This window comes from Peromyscus maniculatus, chromosome X, assembly GCF_049852395.1.
Source record: "Peromyscus maniculatus bairdii isolate BWxNUB_F1_BW_parent chromosome X, HU_Pman_BW_mat_3.1, whole genome shotgun sequence".
Classification (NCBI taxonomy): Eukaryota; Metazoa; Chordata; class Mammalia; order Rodentia; family Cricetidae; genus Peromyscus; species Peromyscus maniculatus.
The window spans coordinates 113,165,359-113,185,044 of NC_134875.1; the positions used below are offsets into that span (position 1 = coordinate 113,165,359).

At 37.3% G+C, this 19,686-nt stretch overlaps 1 protein-coding gene across 21 annotated transcripts in view; it reads right to left on the bottom strand.

Moving 5' to 3' along the window:
• The window catches only part of Cdkl5 (cyclin dependent kinase like 5), a 201,750-nt gene that overhangs the window by 119,429 nt on the left and 62,635 nt on the right, over positions 1 to 19,686 (bottom strand). For all 21 annotated transcript variants that reach the window (XR_013048080.1, XR_013048081.1, XR_013048078.1 and 18 more), the window contains one exon: positions 16,270 to 16,304. Coding sequence is in view for 11 of the 21 variants with exons in the window: in XM_076562120.1 (XP_076418235.1) it covers positions 16,270 to 16,304 (35 nt within the window). In the remaining 10 variants the exon portion in view is untranslated. The remainder of the gene's footprint in view (positions 1 to 16,269; positions 16,305 to 19,686) is intronic.

Consider the following 19,686-nt stretch of genomic DNA (forward strand, 5'->3'; position numbering starts at 1 on the left):
AGTTCCAGGAAAGGCGCAAAGCTACACACAGAAACCCTGTCTTGAAGAAAAAAAAAACAAAAATAAAATAACAACAACCAAACAAAAACCTCTTCTTCTTTGGGGAAGGAGAATGTAAGCATTTCTGAAATAAACACCGGAGGAAGGCACCAGTTTTCAAGTCAATTCACTCTTATCGCTCAGGCCCACCTTTTACCTGGAATCTCCTGCCTCAGCCTCTCCAACAGCTAGGATTATAAGTCTGTACCATCGGACCCAGTTCAAATAAATTCAGAATGTTCTTCAATAACAAGGGCTAACAACACTCCCAACAAAATATATCAGAAGCTTATGTATCCCGGAAGAAGGGGAATTAATTAGCTCTAGTCCGAATGTTCCTTCTGTTTCACCTAACACAAGGGAAAAGAGAAGCAGTAGCCCTACAATATTTGTAAAGAATACAGCCAAGGACTTGTGCCCGACTGAAGCCCTAGATTACAAAACACTCTCCCCATCTTATTCTTTGCCACCATTTCAAGAAGGACCCAGTGCACAACAATGGATCATCACCAAATGTGGTGCAAACAACAGTCTCTATTGAAAGGTCTTAGGGAAAGGAAAGGGCCGAAGGGTAGAAAAAAAACAAACAAAAGGCTCTAGAGCAGTGGTTCTCAACCTGTGGGTCACGACCCCTTTGGATGTCACATATCAGATATCCTGCATGTCACATATTTATATTACGATTCATAACAGTAACAAATGACAGGTATGAAGTAGCAACGAAAATCATTTTATGGTTGGGGGTCACACAACATGAGGGTCCCATGAGGGTATTAAAGGGTCCCAGCTAGGAAGGTTGAGAAGCACTGCTCTAGAGACAACTGAAGGCAGTAGCAACTAAACTTCTACCATTAGAAACGGGCCGGCGAGGTAACATAGCTCAGCAGGTAAGGGTGGTTGGTGCCAACCCTGAGAACCTGAGTTACATTCTCAGAACTCACGTTTGAAGGAAACTTCAATCCCTGTGAATTGTCCTATGACCTCCACATGTGCAGCCACACACTTGCATGCATGCACACATACAAACCCAATGAATGAATGAATGAATGAATGAAAAGAATTTAATGGCTCAGTTCCTGGCTGAGAAACATAAGCCATTTACTAAAGGCCTATTTATTTCAGTTTGTATCATCCAATAGACCATATCTAGTGAGCACATACACAATACAAGGCATGCAAAAGAGTAAGAAAAAAACTACCTTAATAGACAAAGAAGTATCAGAACCAGATGAAGATAAGGCACAGCCTTGAGAATTATCACATAAGGAATTTAAAATAACTATGAATAAACCAGGCATTATGGTATATGCTTATAATGCTGGCACTCAGAAGGACCACTAGTTTAAGGCCAACTAAAGCTACATAGTGAGACACTGTGTCGAACAAAAACAAAACTATGATTCATGTATTAAGAACTCAAAAGTAGGCCTTTAATCGCAGCACTTGAGAGGGAAAGGTAGGCAGATGGACCTCTGAGTTTGAGGCCATCTGGGAATATACAGTAAGATCTTATACCTCAAAAAGAAATCAGAATGTTAAGAAAGAAAGGAAGGGGGAGAAATCAACTTCCCTCACCCTCCACAACTCCTCAAACCCTTACAGCAATAGGAAAAGCTTGTTGAAAGAGCTGCTTGTGATAAGAAAGCACTGTTCCTCCATCTCCCCCACCTCCCACTAGAGCTCACAAAGAGAACTAGAACACAACTTCCTCAGCATTCACCACCGTGCCTGCTGAGGTTATTTTTGAACATTGTAGCTAACATCATGCACTGGAAAGGTAATGGTAACTGAAAGCCTTTCTCTAAACATCGGAACAAGACAAGACCACCTGTTTTGGTCATTTTCACAACTTTGTACTTGAAAGTTCTAGCTAGATCAATTAGGCTAGACAAAGAAAGACACCCAACTTGGAAATGAATAAGGAAAACTTTCAATTTTCACAGTTGAAAATCCTAAAGAATCTACAAAACAAAAAAATCTATTAGAGCTAATAAGGTTAGCAAAGTAGATCAAATAAGATCAAAACACAAAAACGATCAAGCCTCAATGTGTTAAATGTGTAGCTAGCATGTGACCCAGGAATTCTGCTACTAGGTATACATCTGAAAGTACTGAGAACAAGTACTTGGATCCTTGTATGTAAAGCAGTGTTCATAATAGCCAAAGACAGAAACAACTTAAGTGTCCATCAGCAAATGAATGGATTGGAAAATGAGAGGCACATATGATATATACATAATGTATACAATACAATACATATAGTGTGTGTATCATATATATTATGCATGTGATCATATGATGATATGTATATGATCATATATAAGATACATACATAATATGTACACATACACGACAATACAATAGAACACTACAAGAATGAAGTTCTCATATGTACAACATGGATGAACCCCCACAATATGATTTAATGGAAGAAGCCAGATAAAAAGGACAAATATTGTACTATTCTGGCACCACAAAACATCTACAATAGGCAAAAGTCACAGAAAAGGAAAAGAAGCTTGAGGTTACTAAGTGCTGGGGTGGAGCAGGGAAAATATAGTGCTTAATTAGCTCCAAGTATCTATTTAGGCTAATGAAAAAGATTGAAAACAGACAATGGTGCTGTTTTCACATCACTGAGAATACAATTAATATCACTCAACTGTATACTCAATTTAAAATGGTAAATTTTGTTATACAACTTTGATCACAGTTAAAAATAAACAGGAGTACTGCTCTATACAACCAACAAACAATCTTAAACAGAAATTAACAGATCAATTTCAGTTACAAAAGCATGAAAACAAATAAATGAATAAATAAAATACTTGGGGATAGATTTCAGATTCTTTGTCACCCCTAGTAAAATTCCAATGGCTTCCCCACCTCCAGGAATGAAAACGCTGATCATACAATCAATATGGCAGCACAAGGTTCCTCAATATACAAAAGAGCATTGAAATGAAAAGAGCTGGAAGACTCAGATTTTCTGATTTCAAACTTTCTTACACCGTTGTATAATCAAGACAATTTGGTATTGGCATGAAGACAGGCACAAAGCCCAATGGACAAAAATCAATGAAATGTACCCCCCCCCACACACACACACAGACACACATATCTATGGCAAATGATTTTCAACAAAGGTCTCAATACAAGTAAACGGAAGAAAGGACTGTTTACCAAAAGGTGCTAGTACAACTGGATATTTGTATGTAAAAGAATGAAAATAAGAGCCAGATGTGGTGGCTCATGACCGCAATCCCAGCACTTAGTATGTGGAAGCAGGGAGAGTAGATGTTCAAGGTCATCCTTAGTCAAAGTTGACTTGGAAGGCAGCCTGAACTATTTGAGACCCAGTCTAAAAGAAAACAAAAGCAGGGGCTGGGGACTTTGCACCATGAGTAAAGTGCCTGCCATGGAAGCGTAAGGACAGTCCCAGTTCAGATCTTCAACACCCACATAAAAAGCCAAGAACAGCTGCACAAATGCCTAACACTAGTAGTGCAAATATGTCCATGGCGGATAGGGGTATCCCTGAAGCTTGCTGGCTGGCCAAGTTCAGTAAGAGACAATGTCTCAAGAAGTAAGGTGGAGCAGGGCATGGTGGTGCACACCTTTAATCTCAGCACTAGGGAGGCAGCAGCAGCAGATCTCTGTAAGGATAGCCTGGTTTACATAGTGAGTTCTAGGACAGACGGGGATGCATAGTGAGATTCTGTCTCCAAAAAAAAGGTAGCTACTGATAAAGGAAGATACCTGGCATGTACACACACACAAAGCACATACATTACACACAAACGTGCACACACACACCCCCAAAAAACCAAACCAAACCAAAAAACCAAAACCAGGGGCTAGAGGGATGGCTCAATAGTTAAGAGCACTACCAGCTTTTCCAGAAGTTCAGAGTTAGATTCCCAACACCCACAGGACAACTCACAACCATCTATATATAGCTCTCCTTCCAGAGGATCTACCACCCGCTTTTGGCCTCTGTGTGGATTGCATAAATGTGGTGCATAGACACATGCACATTAAATTAATTAACTAGTTAATTTAAAATAAAAATAAGGTTGGACCTCTATATCACATTATAGGAAAATCATACAAATATTAACTCAAAATAAAACAAGGATCCAGTAGACATAAAAGCTAAATTATACTAGTATTCTAAACTTTCCCATCCTTAGATTTCAGGATGCAACCAATAAAGGGAAAGTGAATAGTATATCATCAAAATTAAAAGCTTTTATGCATCCAAGACATTAACAAGAATATGAAAAGGCCACCTATAGAATGAGAGAAAATACTTGCAAACCACATGCCTGATGAGAAATTTAAACAACAAAAGAGACAAATCAATTTAAAAATGGACTTTTACAGGCAGATCTCTGTAAGTTCTAGGGCAGCCTGGGCTACGTAGTGATCTTACAGAGATCTTGTCTTTAAAAAGAGTTGAAGAGACAACTCCCTAAATAAAATATACAAATGGTTGGACAGATGTCTCAGTGGTTAAGATTGCTAAGCAATCACAGGGACCAGAGTTCAGATTCCTACAACCATGTCAAAACAGGCATCCTTGAGAAAGTCGGTAACACTCCAGGTCTAGGGAGACAGAAACATAAGGATCACTGGGGCCTAGCTAAGACAGAAGCCCCAAGTTCAGGAAGGGATCCTGCCTTAAAGAAACCGGTAGAGAACGATTAAGGAGGATGCCTAATACCTTCTCCAGGTATGTGTCTATAGGCAGGAACACGTGCACATGCACACATTTATATGCATACATCCACAAACACAAACAAATCAACATAAATCTTTCTTTAAAAGAGGACAGTATGCAAATGGCCAATAAGTCCATGAAAAGATGTTCAACATAACCAATCACAGAGAAGTGTAAATCAAAACAACAATGAAGTACTACTTTACATCCACTTGGAAGGCTACAATGTTTAAAAAGGGAAATAAAGTGAAGATGTGGAAAAACTGGAGTCTGCCTACATTGCTGGTGGGAATATAGAGTGGTGGTGCTGCTGCTGCTGCTATGGAAACCAGTGAGGCAGTTCCTCAGAAAAGTTAAACATAGACTTTCCATATGATAGTCTTTCCACTCCTAGGCATACACCCTACAGAACTGAAAACAGGATCTCTAATACTGGTACATGACTGTTCATAACAGCACTATTCACAATAGCCAACAGAAAGAATGATCAAACATCCATCCACTAAAAATACATAAACAAAATATGGGAGATGCAAACAATATAGCAAAATGTCAATCAGGCATGATAAAAAACGGATCACTGATACATGGTACAATGTGGATGAACCTCAAAAAAACTTTGTTAAGCAAAGAAAACCAAATTCAAAAGTCATGTCATACAATTTCACATATATTAAATATTCAGAGTATCTAAACCCACAAACACAAAAAGCAAATCCAACTACCAGGAGAATTGAAATGGGGAGTTTGCACTTAATAAATATGGAGATTTCTTTAGAGATACAAAAATACTTTGAAACTTGAATGACTGTGAATGTACTAAATGTCATGGAAATGTGCATCTGAAAATGGCTAATTTATGTAATGTTAATTGTAAATTAATTGAGGGGGTTAAAATTGTGTCTTAACTACCAGTTCTATTAAGAATCAATTTGTAGCCGGGCGGTGGTGGCGCACGCCTTTAATCCCAGCACTCGGGAGGCAGAGCCAGGTGGATCTCTGTGAGTTCGAGGCCAGCCTGGACTACCAAGTTAGCTCCAGGAAAGGTGCAAAGCTACACAGAGAAACCCTGTCTCGAAAAACCAAAAAAAAAAAAAAAAAAAAAAAAAAAGAATCAATTTGTATGGGTCTTAGGAAATTAAATTACATAAGAATCAGTTTCCCCTATATAAAAGATAATTCTGTTTTTCTAAATTAGTTAGGAGGTAAAGTAGCTAACACACTACATGGATGAGAAACTTTAAACAAGTGTTATTATTGTCTTATTAAAGTATTTATTTCTACTTGATTTATATAAGAAAGACATTCAATTGTTTTTCTCGAAAGAATTTTATTCTTCATATTGTGAGAATGTCTTTTTTTTTTTAAACCAAAGATGCGCCAGGCAGTGGTGGCACACATCTATAATCCCAGCACTCAGGAGGCAAAGGCAGGCGGAACTCTGTGAGTTCGAGGCCGGCCTGGTGTACAAAGCAAGTTCTAGGACAGACTCCAAAGTTACCACGAAGAAACCCTATCTTGAAACACCTAAATAAATAAATAAACAAACAAACAAATAAATAAATGTGAAAAACCCAAAGACTCTGCTCATTATTCTCAAAAAGAGTGTATTGTGCTTTGTTCAACTTTGGGTGGAATAACAGCTATTCCAAGTCACTTATTGGACAAGCATGAATAGTTTGTATATGTTTCTGTATGCCTGATTCCCAGAACATTCTACTTCTGTTTGACAGTTAATATATGAAAGAGGTAACTACACAAAACTTTCCATGTAACCATTTAAAGAATTTACCCAAATCCCAATCAAAGAAAAAGTAATGTTCAGTGGAAATCCCCTACTTTATTAACGTTAATTCCTTAGGCTCCAAGAAGCAGAAACTGAGACACTATGCTATTCCTGCTATATTCTCCTACTTAAGGTTTGCTTAGCAATAGAAATAAGCACATTCCTCTGTAAAAGCCAGATGAGACATAGTTTGTTGCTTCATGGGTCACAGAACACAACTACTCGGCTCTTTAGCTATATCACAAAAGCATCCACAGAAATAGCACAAATGAATAGGGCTGTGTTCCAACAAAACCTTATTTATTTATGAAATCTATTATAGGCCTGATTTGGCTCATGTGTGGTAGTTTGCAAACCCCAGATCTACACTTTCAGGGCAAATTCTCTTACCATCCTAAGATGGTGGCCTTAAACTTAAAGGAAATGGCCAGGGACTATGGCTCAAGTTTCCAGTGTGTTATCTGAGTTCTATGGCCATCATTACTATACGGAGGTTCTCACTATACTATTCTCACTCAGAGTGTCATCAGCTAATGGTGTTGCTACCTAATTCTACTCTCAACTGAGTGGCAGTTGTCATAAGGGGCACTGGGAAATATTGTAATATCCTATGGTTTTATTACTGACAAGAGTTTTTCATAAGCAGGCTTAAATAAAGAACTTAGCTGGAAAAAGGAGGTTTCACACTATCCTTTCAATTGTCATCTTCTATTAGATTTTTTTTTTTTTTTTTTGGTTTTTTGAGACAGAGTTTCTCCGTGTAGCTTTGTGCCTTTCCTGGAACTCACTCTGTAGACCAGGCTGGCCTCGAACTCACAGAAATCCACCTGCCACCACCGCCCAGCTTGTATTAGATCCTTTAAGACTAGCCTCCCTAAACTATGTTTTAAGCTTCCTGGCAACACAAAACATAACCTTACATGAGTTAGTTTGGCTAGGCTGCACTAATGTTCTCAAAAGAGTTAATTCTTACTGAATTTAGAAGAGCATCTTTCTAGCTAAGTAGCTGATATCTTGTCAGCACTCAATAGATTTTTTTCCCTTAAGCAGTTATTTGTTCAATTTTGCTTTATAATGTCAGGCCTAGAACACACTGATTTAAGTACAGAGGTAGATTTGAAAAAAAAAAGCTGGGTCAGTGAGACAGCTCAGCAAATGAAGGTACTTACTGACCAAGCCTATGACCTCGAGTTCAATTCGTAGAGCCTACACAAAGGTGGAAGGAGAGAAGACTCCCCAGTTGCCCTCTGACCCTCACACATTCGACACCCGCAACATGTGTGTGCATGTGTGCATGTGTGAAGAGGATGTTTTTAAGTTCTTGATTTTTTTCTAAATGAAAATACTTTAACATATGAAATAAAGCTTTAAATGAAGAAATATTAAAGTTCAAAAGTACCATAGAATATGAATGATAGCTACTAATTATTTTGGAGCTAGATTTTTTTTTGTAGGAATAGATCCACACTGCACTACTTTCCAGTCATTGCTTTCAAATGGACTATACTTATTATTTGAGAATATCCACTAAATGGGCATTTGTTAATTAACTTTTTCTTACATTATCAGTGAATGCATATTTCAAGCCTGTGCAGAAAAATAACCCATACTTATTTTTACTATGAAGTTTTGAAGAAAAGCAGCATTAAGGAGATGGTATAAATTACTTAACCACAGACCTTTGTTAGAGATAAGAAATCACTTTTCACTAAAACGATAGCTATTTGTTCTGTTCTTTTCCTTCCCTCCTTCCTTTTTTCCTTTCCCTCTCCTCCCTCTCCCTCTCCCTCTTCCCCTCTCCCTCTCTCCCCCCTCTCTCTTTCTCCCTCTCCCCCTCTCCCCCTCCCCTTTCTCTCCCTCTCCCTCTCCCCCTCTCCCCCCCTCTCCCTCCCCTCTCTCCCTCTCTCCCTCTCCCTTCCCTCTCTCTCTTTCTTCCAAGATAGGGTTTCTCTGTGTAACAGTACTGGCTGTCCTGGAACTCACTCTATAGATCAGGTTGGGCCTCAAACTCACAGAGATCTGCTTGTCTCTGCCTCCAAAGTACTGGAATTAAAGGTGTGCCCCATGATGACTCAGCTTGAAATCACTCATCTTAAAGAGATACAGAAAGAATGTTCTTGTCTTTGAATTAATTATGTTATGATTTGCATAAAAGGGGATTTAAAACTCAACCTATAAATGCTGAATAAAGAATAACACTGATTGAAATGAGAAAACTGAAATAAGCATATAAAAGAGAGATGGTACAAAAAAGCTGGACTTGGTCCCTAAAAAGGGATCCAACATGAATGATCCTGATCATTTGAATTTGATTAACTGGAATAGCAGCCTGGGGAAAAATCATCTATGGAGGGTAGAAATGATGCTTTAGAAACTGAGTCAGGGCCAGGCATGTTGGTGCAGCCCTTATTACCAGCACATGGGAGGTAGGAATAGGCAGAGGCAAGCCTGATCTACATTTCAAGTTCCAGCCCAGTCAGGATTAAATATCAAGTACCTATCTGATAGACAGATAGAAAAGAAAGAAAGAGAGAAAAGAAAAGCAAGTAAGCAAACAAAAAAACCTGAGAAAGAATGAGGCAAAATCCTCAGCATAGACAGAACTAGTACTGGGTAATTCTGATATGAGGATTTCTTTACTCTGTTAACTAAGGAATAATCATAAAACCAAATCCAGATGAGGCTGATGAAGATTAAAGCAACCAGGAAGCAAGAAAAGGTCCAAATTCTTCTAGTTCCCTAAAGAAGTCAGATCTGCCGGGAAAATACGCACAACTGATTATTCCTTTTGTTGATAAATGATTAGTTTTACCTATCAATATATTAGTGGAAGGAATTGGTGGCTGTGGTGGTTTGAAAGATGATGGCTCCCAAAGGGAATGGCACTATTAGGAGGTGTGGCCTTATCAGAGGAAGTGTGTCACTGTGGGGGTGGGCTTTGAGCTTTTCTCAAGCTTCACTCAGTGTGACAGTCAGTCGACTTCCTGTTGCCTGCAAGATATGGTACTCTCAGCTCCAGCACCTCATCTGCCTGCACACCATGCTCCCCACCATGATAATAATGGACTAAACCTCTGAAACTGTAAGCTAGTCATCCCAATTTAATGTTTTCCTTATAAGTGTTGGCTTGGCCATGGTGTCTCTTCACAGCAATAAAATCCTAACTAAGACAGTGGCTCAAGTTTGTTATTCCCATACATCAGCAACTGGAGCAGAAAGAATGCCACAAGTTCAAAGTCATCATGTGCTACATCGTGAGTTCCAGTAAAATACACTGTCTCAAAAAGAAATAAGTAAATAAATAATAAAGACTAGCAGATCCTGAAATATAAAACATAACTACAAAGAAGAGTTTAATGAAAGTCTTACAGTATTTCAGAAAATTAATTGGATAAAAAACAAAGAAAAACAGGTCAAGAGCAGAAACCAAATGAACTAATGGTTCCATATGAGAGCCTCTGTAAAAGAAGACAAATGATATTTTTTCTTTATTAATGATTCCTATTATCTTTGCCTTGAACCTGAAATTCAGTGATGTTCCATTAATCTCCATAACTCTCAGTAAATTAATGTCATTTAAGAGAATGAATCCTTTAAAATTAATTATGATGAAAAATATAAAGTTATTTCCAGCTTTTCACAATTTTTATTATAACCCTAAGTTTCTTCATGATTTTAACTAATAAAAATTTTACATACAAGAAGTAGGAACTTTGATATTATTTAAATAAAGAGGAAAGCAATGATGGAGAAAATAATATAACAAACTTATTTCTATTCTACCTGACTTATCTCTTTGATCTTTGTTTTAAATTTGTAATTCACATATGAAGCCTAAAACTAAATAGTAATGAGAAAGATTTGCTTTTTTAACGTGGTTTTAAAAAGCAAGTTTAGTTTTGTTTTAGTAGAAAATACTGCATGGTTTCAGGTGGCAGCCATTTGCCCAAAGTAAATATATCCGCCCAAACTATAAAGAAACTGTTAAATTGGAGATTGGTCATTGGCTTTTCCTCAATATTGCCTTAATACAATTTGATGTTTAAAAGGTCAGAAATTCTTGTTTTGTTTCAGAGAAAAGCAAAAGGAATCACTATATATGCTCCTGTAAGGTGTGATAGCTCATCCCTGAATCCTAGCTCTTGGATAAAGTAGAAGGATTGCTACATCTTTGAGGCCTGCTTAAGCTACACAATGAATTCCAGGGCATCCTAGGCTACAGTGGGGGACACTATCTCAAAAGAAAAAGAAAAAGAAATAGTATGCTGTTAACAATGAAGTCTGGTCAGGCAAGATGGCTCAAGCCTATATCCCTAGCACTCAGGTAGCTAAGGCAGGAGAACCAAGGCTAGCCTAAGGTTCATAGTGAGTTTCAGGAAAGCCTGGATTACATTATGAGGACACCTCCTCTCTCAAAAAGAGCATTAAAAAACTAACAATGAACCTTATAGCAAAAGATTAACAACTGAGTAAAAAACAACCAAGAATGTCTTCCCTGTACAGAGAAATAAAGGTATTTGTTACTAGTGACTTAATGAGGTTACTATGTCTTTCATGGCCAAAAGCAACTTGAGGAAGGAAAGAGTTTATTTCACTCACAGTTCCATATAACAGTTCATCATCAAAAGCAGCGAGGGTGGAAACTCAGAGGCAGGAGCTGATGCAGAAGCTGTGGAGGGGAGCTGCTTACTGGCTTGCCCAGCCTGCTTTCTTGTTCTACAAGAAACCACAGAACCCAGGACCACCAGCCCAGGGATGGCACCACCCACAGTGAGCTGGGCCCTCACACATTAATCATCAATCAAGAAAATGCCTTACAAACCTGTCTTCAGCCCCGATGTTATGGAGAAATTTTAATTGAGGCTCCCTCCTCTCAGATGATTCCAGCTTGTGTCAAGTTGACACTAGCCAGCACAACGAGTGAACATTTAATCAATTCTATACTGCCTACCACAACTTTAATTTTTCAATACTCAAAGGAGAAAAATAGCACATTCTAGATTGTCTATCTACTAAAAAATAAAAAGGAAAGAAAAGAAAAACAGAAAAAAAATCTTGTGACAATTTCACTTAGAGGTTATGTAATAAATGGCTCATTGCAATACATGGATTTGGTCACCTCTCAATCCTCCTCATCATAGGTCCTCCTATAACTTTTAGACTACTGATGAATACTGTCTTTCAAGCCCTTCCTTCCTTCCTAGCTTCCTTTAGTCTTGCCAATTTCAATAGCCCATTCATTCAGCTCAGCACTCCCTCACGTGAGCATTTCAAACCTCCATTTCCCTCTCAAGTTAGCTACTTCTAGAGGCAGGACAAAGCCTGGCTTCACCACTTCCCAGATCAGTGATCATGGCCTTCCTATGGTCCACTTAGTACTGGTTCCTAACCTGTAAAATGAGGATAAGAACAGAACTGTTGTGGAGATTGAAACATCTGCAGAGTGTCTAAATACATGACAGTGCTTAATATGTGCTATCTACTACTGGATTAATTTTTAACATCTTTCAATTTATTTTAAATTGTGTGTGTGTGTGTGTGTGTGTGTGTGTGTGTGTGTGTGTGTGTGTGTGTGTATGTATGTATGTATGAATGCAGGTGCCCAGAGTCTAGAAGGGTCTGATGCCTGCCCTTGGAACTGGAATTACAGGTTTATAATCACCAAGGTATCTGTGCAGGGTAAAGGTTAAAAATAGTGTATCTTACGAATATGAGTAGTCATAAGGCATTATAAACAGAAGCTTAGTCATTGCTAAGACCTTTTCGGATACATGCAAATGGGTATACATAACAATAAACAGAAGCTATCAAAAAAGCACAAGCTATGTATTTTTAATTGAGCAGAATCTTCAGAGTGTGAGATAGCACAGTATGTAAAAGTACTTGTCACCAAAACCTGAGTTTAATCCCCAGAACGCATGTGGTGGAAAGAGAAAACCCCCTCCTGAAAATTGTCCTCTGACCTCCACATGTATACGCTGTTGTACCACACCACAATCAATCAAGCAAGCAAGCAATCAAGCAAGTATAGTCTCCTATAAGTCACCTATAAGAGCCTTAGGTGCTGGAGTCTAGAGAAGAGCACATCAATTGGTTATTCGGTACTGAATGGTTAGCCCTGAAAACATACATACAATAAATATTATACAGACTAAGGAGGTTGCACTTATATGTATATTTATATATGCACATATATATGCATGCACACACATGTATGTAAAAACAATTAAGGAAAATGAGACCATAAATTTGAAAGAGAAGGAGTAAGGGTATATGGGAGGGTTTGAAGGGAGGAAAGAGAAGGTGAGAAATGATGTAATTATAATCTCAAAAAGAAATAGTTGAAGAAAAAAAATTATAGCCTTTGGGCTAGAATAGCCTATCATATTATGTTCAGAAAGACAAGCAATATTTGACCTCTAAACCTATCAGTATACAGATCTAAAATTATTTTCATACTTGCTTAGATGTACAATGCATTATGAAATATTTAATTATATATAACATTATTATGATGGTTAATATATATATATATATATATATACATATATATATATATATCCACACCTAACAACAGCTGATCTATGGTTAAGAAACAGGCCTACTGTATAAAAAAATCATATAGATGTAATGCATAAATTTTTAAGCATCTCACCAAAATGTTAGATATGCGAATATATTAATACAATTCTTTTTCATATAATGAACACAATAAGGAGGATCACATATAATTTAACTCTAACATGAACTCCATAGTAATCTGTTCATTTGATTCTAAAGCATAAATCCTATGAGGCGCATCAGATTCTCAATTTTTATATAATGGAACATAGATTTGAAGGTCTGATTTTAGCTGGGAAAAGGATATACTCTAACAAGTCAAGCGACTAAACAGCTGCCGATGCTAAAAAGAGTTTCATATTATTCTGAGTTCGGCACTAATTTATGCTTTAAATTTTCCATCCTGTGATAATCTTTTTAGATGCATGAGAGGGAAAAACAACAATACTGTGAATGCTGATCTGAGTCTCTCATTTAGTGGAAAGCAGGAAAAGATAAATTTTAGATGCAAGTCCAGAGTGTCTGGTTTGAACCTGGAATCCCTTATCTTCCTACCTCCATCTCCCAAGTGCCAGGACTACAGGTGTGTGCCACCATGCCTATTTTATGTTATCCTGTGGATTGAACCTAGGTGTTCCTGTATGCCACGTGAGCGCTCTATCAAATGAGCTACACCTCCAGCTGCAGTATTTTGTTTTCAGCTTTCCATTTACTTGTTTGTTAGAATATTGTCTTTACATATACTTCTTTTTTAGTTTTTTGTTTTGTTTGTTTGTTTGTTTTGTTTTGTTTTTTGTTTTTCGAGACAGTGTTTCTCTGTGTAGCTTTAGAGCCTGTCCTAGAACTCACTCTGTAGACCAGGCTGGCCTCGAACTCACAGAGGTCCACCTGGCACTGCCTCCCAAATGCTGGCATTAAAGGCGTGTGCCACCACCGCCACACGGCTCATATACTTGGTTTTGATAATAAATAGTATCAGCAAGATGGGCCTGAAAGAAAGTGGATGGGAGACGGCATCCTCTGCTCTTGGGAAACCCGATTTTGAATGTGAACTCTGATTCCTAGTAACTATATGTACAGCATTTTGAATTACAAGGATGAATATACCATAGTTTTCTTGCCCTTATGGTCTATATGAAAATAGTTAGTTTTAAAACTATCTATTTTTAGTCTTCTGCAAATGAAATTGCATCCTGCTGGGTGTGATGGTGCATACTTTCTAACCTCAGTGAAGGAAGATAAGGAGTTCCAACCTACATAGGAAGTTTGATGGCAGTTTGGACTACATGAGCCCTTCTCTCAAACCACTCCTCCCCCCCCCCCCCCCCCCGCCCAGAAAAAAAAATCAAAAGACAAAGAAAAGGCTAAAGGTCAATAAATAAAAAAAGACTAGCAGAAAACATTTATAGTACTTAACATACTAGAAAAGCAAATAATACATATGTATGTATATGCATGCTAGACATGTCCGTATCTCCTAATTCCTTATGGTTCAAAACCCACCACTAGGACTGAGTACAGATGTAGCTCACTTCATAGAGTACTTGTCTCATATTCACAGAAGCCCTGGGTTCAAATCCCCAACACTGCATAACCTGGCTGTGGTGGCACACAACTGTTAATTCTAGAACTCTAGTGGTAGAGGCAAGAGATTAGAAGTTCAATGTCATCCATTCCAGCCTACACAGTGAGTTTGAGGGCGGCCTGGGATTTTGGAGACCATGTCTCAAAAAACAATTAATAAGAAAGTAAAACCCACAAATAAGAACTGAAACTTCATTTACCATGCTGCACAAAATAGAGCCATAGCAGAAAAGTATTACGTTCACAAGAGTCAAATTTAACTTGGAATCTAACACCCTGTTTCTCACAAGTAATAACATCCCCCACCCAGGAATTCTGGTTTTTTAAACTTTAGAAATGTATTATAACTCAAGGATACTCATTAAAAGAAGAGCATTTCATTAGAGAACTTTCCATTTATTTAATTTCAAACTACAGTAATACTTCTTAACGAGGCATTCAAGGTACTAAATTTATTTTGATTGCATTTATTTTCAATTCTTAATCATCCTTAATCAAGAGCCAGTAGCATTCCACTTTTGAGGATTAGCTACTGACAAAGAGCTACAGATAACTGTTCAACATAAAAGTAATACAAACATCCAAATTCAAGAATTGAGAAGTCATTGTATCAAAATAGATCCATGATGTAAACCACAAAACCATACTGTCATGGATTCTAAAATCAAAAGGTTGCAAATATTTATAAGAAAAAGCCAACGTAAAAGCTTTCATTATTTACATATTATATATTATTATTTATGGATGATAGATTCAAATGATTAAATGTATGAGTCCAATAGTTGAACTCATTTCAGACCCAAACTGTATCACTAAAAAAAAAAATCACAAATTATTAAAGCCTTGATCTTAAAATTAAAACAACATGAGGCCAAATACCAATACTTTGAGCAGATACATTCAAATGGAAAAATATTTAACTACGTCTTTAAAATTGTTGCAATTTCAACACTTGCCATCTTAAATTTAGTCTCTGAGTGAGATGCATTCACTAAGCAACAGCTATGAAACTTCAAGTGACTTTATGAATAATTTATGGTAGCTGCAGTCAAAAACCTATAATAAGATTGATTTTGAGAGTGATCAACTATAGCCAGTACTCACAACAATATACTATTATCCCAAATCCCAGTACATAGCCAAACATCTACCCACTCACTACCTTTCAAATCTCAGATGGGAATCCATCAAGTAGTCAACTGGGTCTGCATGAAAATCTCACAACAAGACTCCTCCTCCTTGCTCCTAAGTAACTGAATATAAATTTAATATAGCACTATCTTGCTTCCTTCTTTCCATCAAACCTCTTTCTTCCCATTATATAACTTTTCACACATAGATTGGCTTAGAAAAATAGCATGTAGCTGAAAGAAAGCTAATGATCATTAACCATGACCATGTTTATCCCAAATGTTGCCTTTTCTCTGGGTTCACATATCAATTCTATTTCATTAAGAGTCACCACTGAACCAGACAATTTTAATTACATGCTCACATATAAAGAACATTGTGTTAGTTTCAAAACAGCTGAAATAATACATATACATATTTTTCCTTGTAAAAATGATGTACTTGCCTTGTGTCTGCATTTAAGTACAACTCCATAGGCTCCTATAATTAAAAAGAAGTAAGCAATCAGAGACATGCATACAAAGTATAGTTCTATATTTATATTGCTTATGAGCATATGTTAGAATAACAACACCTATGACAATATTCTAGAATGATAAAATCATGAGAGACATACAAATAGAACATGGATCTGTTAGTATTTTTTTTATACACCAAGAATATAGACAAGTCATTGCTTCCAATAAGTATTTTGAAATGTTTCTTTTTAAAAAGAAATCTTCACTACACACATTTGTTATTTTAGGTAAGAAGGGGTAAAATAAATAAGTAATTAGATTATAGGGCTGTGAGGCTGTGTGAACTAGGCATAGTGGTGCACATTGCAGTCACTGCACTTGGGAGGCTGAGGCAAAATGGCTGTCATCAGTGTGAGGCCAACCTGGACTACACAATGAGTACCAAGCCAACCAGGGGTACACAACAAGATAACATCTCAAAAAAAGGACTTTTTTTTAATTATAAATGCTCACCCGGTAGCTCAGGCTTATTACTAACTAGCTCTTACACTTAACCCATAATTCCTATCTATGTTTAGCCACATGGCTTGGTACCTAAAAAAAAAAATGACTTTTTAAACACATAAAAATCAACTCAAGGGGCTAGAGAGATGGTTCAGAGGTTAAGAGCACTGACTGCTCTTCCTGAGGACCTGAGTTCAATTCCTAGCAACCACATGGTGGCTCACAACCACCTGTAATGAGATCTGGTACCCTCTTCTGACATGCAGGGATACATGCAGACAGAATACTGTATACGTAATAAATAAATCTAAAAAAATTAAAAAAAATAAGCCAAGCGGTGGTGGTGCACGCCTTTAATCCCAGCACTCGGGAGGCAGAGGCAGGTGGATCTCTGTGAGTTCGAGGCACGCCTGGGTTACCAAGTGAGTTCCAGAAAAGGCGCAAAGCTACACAGAGAAACCCTGTCTCCAAAAAAAAAAAAAAAAAAAAAAAAAAAAAAAAAAAAAAAAAAAAAAAAAAATCAACTCAATAAGTTCTAGGGAACTTAAAACTTAAAATCTAATAATTTCCCAAGAGCAAGGTCAAATGTAGGGCCTACCCAAATAAGATCTATCCTAGGAGTCACGTAATGCTTAGAATACTGCAATAGATTTCCAAAGAGGTAGAATATTATAGGTTGGAGCTAGAGGTGAGGTTCAGTGGTAGAGTGCTTGCCTTCCATGCATAAGGTCCTGGGTCCTATGTCCAGTACCACACATACACACACACACACACACACACACACACACACACACACACACACACACACCCAAACTACCAGCCTCAGTCATCCCATTAAATAGTAAAAGTTTCTACCCTTCTAACTATAAAAGCTCAGTTTATGGACATAGGCCCCGAGAACTCCCACTTTTTTTGGTTTATTCTGATATGATCTCTTCCTAACTCTTGAGTTAGCCGTCCTATTATGTAGGTAGTAAACTCACTTGGCTAGAAGCAGAACAAAGAAACAGTACCTTGGCAGGAAAGTACCTAGAAAACTGAGGTTAAAATTACAATGTAAAAAATCTAATTAAAAGAATCAAGACAGCAAGGTAGTAGTGGTCCACGCCTCTAATCCAAGCACTGGGGAGGCAGAGGCAGGTGGATCTCTGTGAAGTCAGGGTCAGCCTGATCTACAGAGTGAGTTCCAGGACAGCCAGGGCTACTACAGACAGAGAAACCGTGTCTCAAAAAAAAAAAAAAAAAAAAAAAAAGAATCAAGACCTAACATACATGATGATGGAGCTCTGAAGAAACATCACAAACATTTTTGTTACCGAACATGTAAATCTGGAATGCAACTATGAGAAGGGGGTGGGCTGGAGTGAGATGAAACTGGGAAATATGTCTCTAAGAGTCTAGGATACCTTCAAGTGTCTCCTTCACTTTGGTGGAGAGGCATGAATCTTAGAATCATAGTTAAGATGGAAACAGCAATTAGAACCATCCAAACTAGCTCCACCATCACCAAGAAACAGTCAATCCACAGAAACTTTTCTATGAGGTGAAAATGCATCATCTAGGCTATAGGAATGTATGCCTGACAGAAGCACTTCCTACCCCAAAATCAAATGAGTCGGTTTACAAAGAAAACAACAATGTTTGACTATAACTTAAACAAATAACATTGCGATTTTGGCTAATCTGAACCAATATCTAAGAAGACTAGCATTAATAGACCCAAACTTTGGAACATTCCAACCTTGTTACACTCTACATGCCCTTCTCCCTTGACTACATTAGTCTTTAACTGCAATAGCTTTGAAAGCTAAAACTGGAAAAAGCATCTGTTTACATATAGCGGAGCGCACGAAGGCCATGGTGCATGTAGAGCTGAGAGGACAACTCCGTGGAGTCAGTTTTCTCCTTTCACCCCTGGGTCCTGGGACAGAACGTGGTTCTCAGGATTGGCAGCAAGCACCTTTATTGGCTGAGCCATCTTGCTGGCAAATTTTATAAAACAGGTAAGCAATTAAGAAGGAATTTTCATTACATAATATCAATGAAGAGAAGAACTAGTGAAGGAAGAAGGACCATTTTTTTGGTGTGGTTTGAACTTTAGACCTTGAAACAAGCACCTTATTAATAATCAGACTCTCATTGTTTCTATTATTGGAGAGGGATTTGGCAACCTAATATTAAAATCTTGAAGAGCTCTGTAAATTTTTGAAATTCACATTTTATTTAAAAAATGTAAAATACAAAATTTTTAATATTTGCTTTTTATAAATGTTAAGAAACCACATTGATATTCTATTAAAATAATTTTTATAAATTTCTGTAAAGTTATCTCTAAGAGTCAAAAGGACTAAGCAAGAAAATCAGGGTAATTATCTTTTTCTAGGATTCTATTTTTGAAAAATGAATTATACTTTATCAAATCAATAGTATCTCTGGTCATAAAAGCATCATGTTATGCACTACAAGGAAGAAAAATTAATAGCATTAAGACTATAACATGCATACTTGATGTTAAAAAATATAACCAAACTGTATACCTGAAAGCTTGTAAACTATGGCCTGTTATTCTCCAAGAAATGGAAGTTATTTACCTGTTTGTTTACCATATAGTGAATCAAAGTTAGCATATACAAATAAAATGTAAGTTACTTAAAATAAGTTTAAATTATCTAAAATGTAAATATAACAAAAATACTAAGGAAACTATGCTGGTGAAAAGAATGAAATCAGGACAATTTTAAAATATCCCTGGTTGCCGGGTGGTGGTGGCGCGCACCTTTAATCCCAGCACTTGGGAGGCAGAGACAGGCGAATCTCTTTGAGTTGAAGTCAGCCTGGTCTACAGGACACCAGAGCTGCAGAGAGACATGGTCTCAAAAAAATCTATTAAACTTTAATGG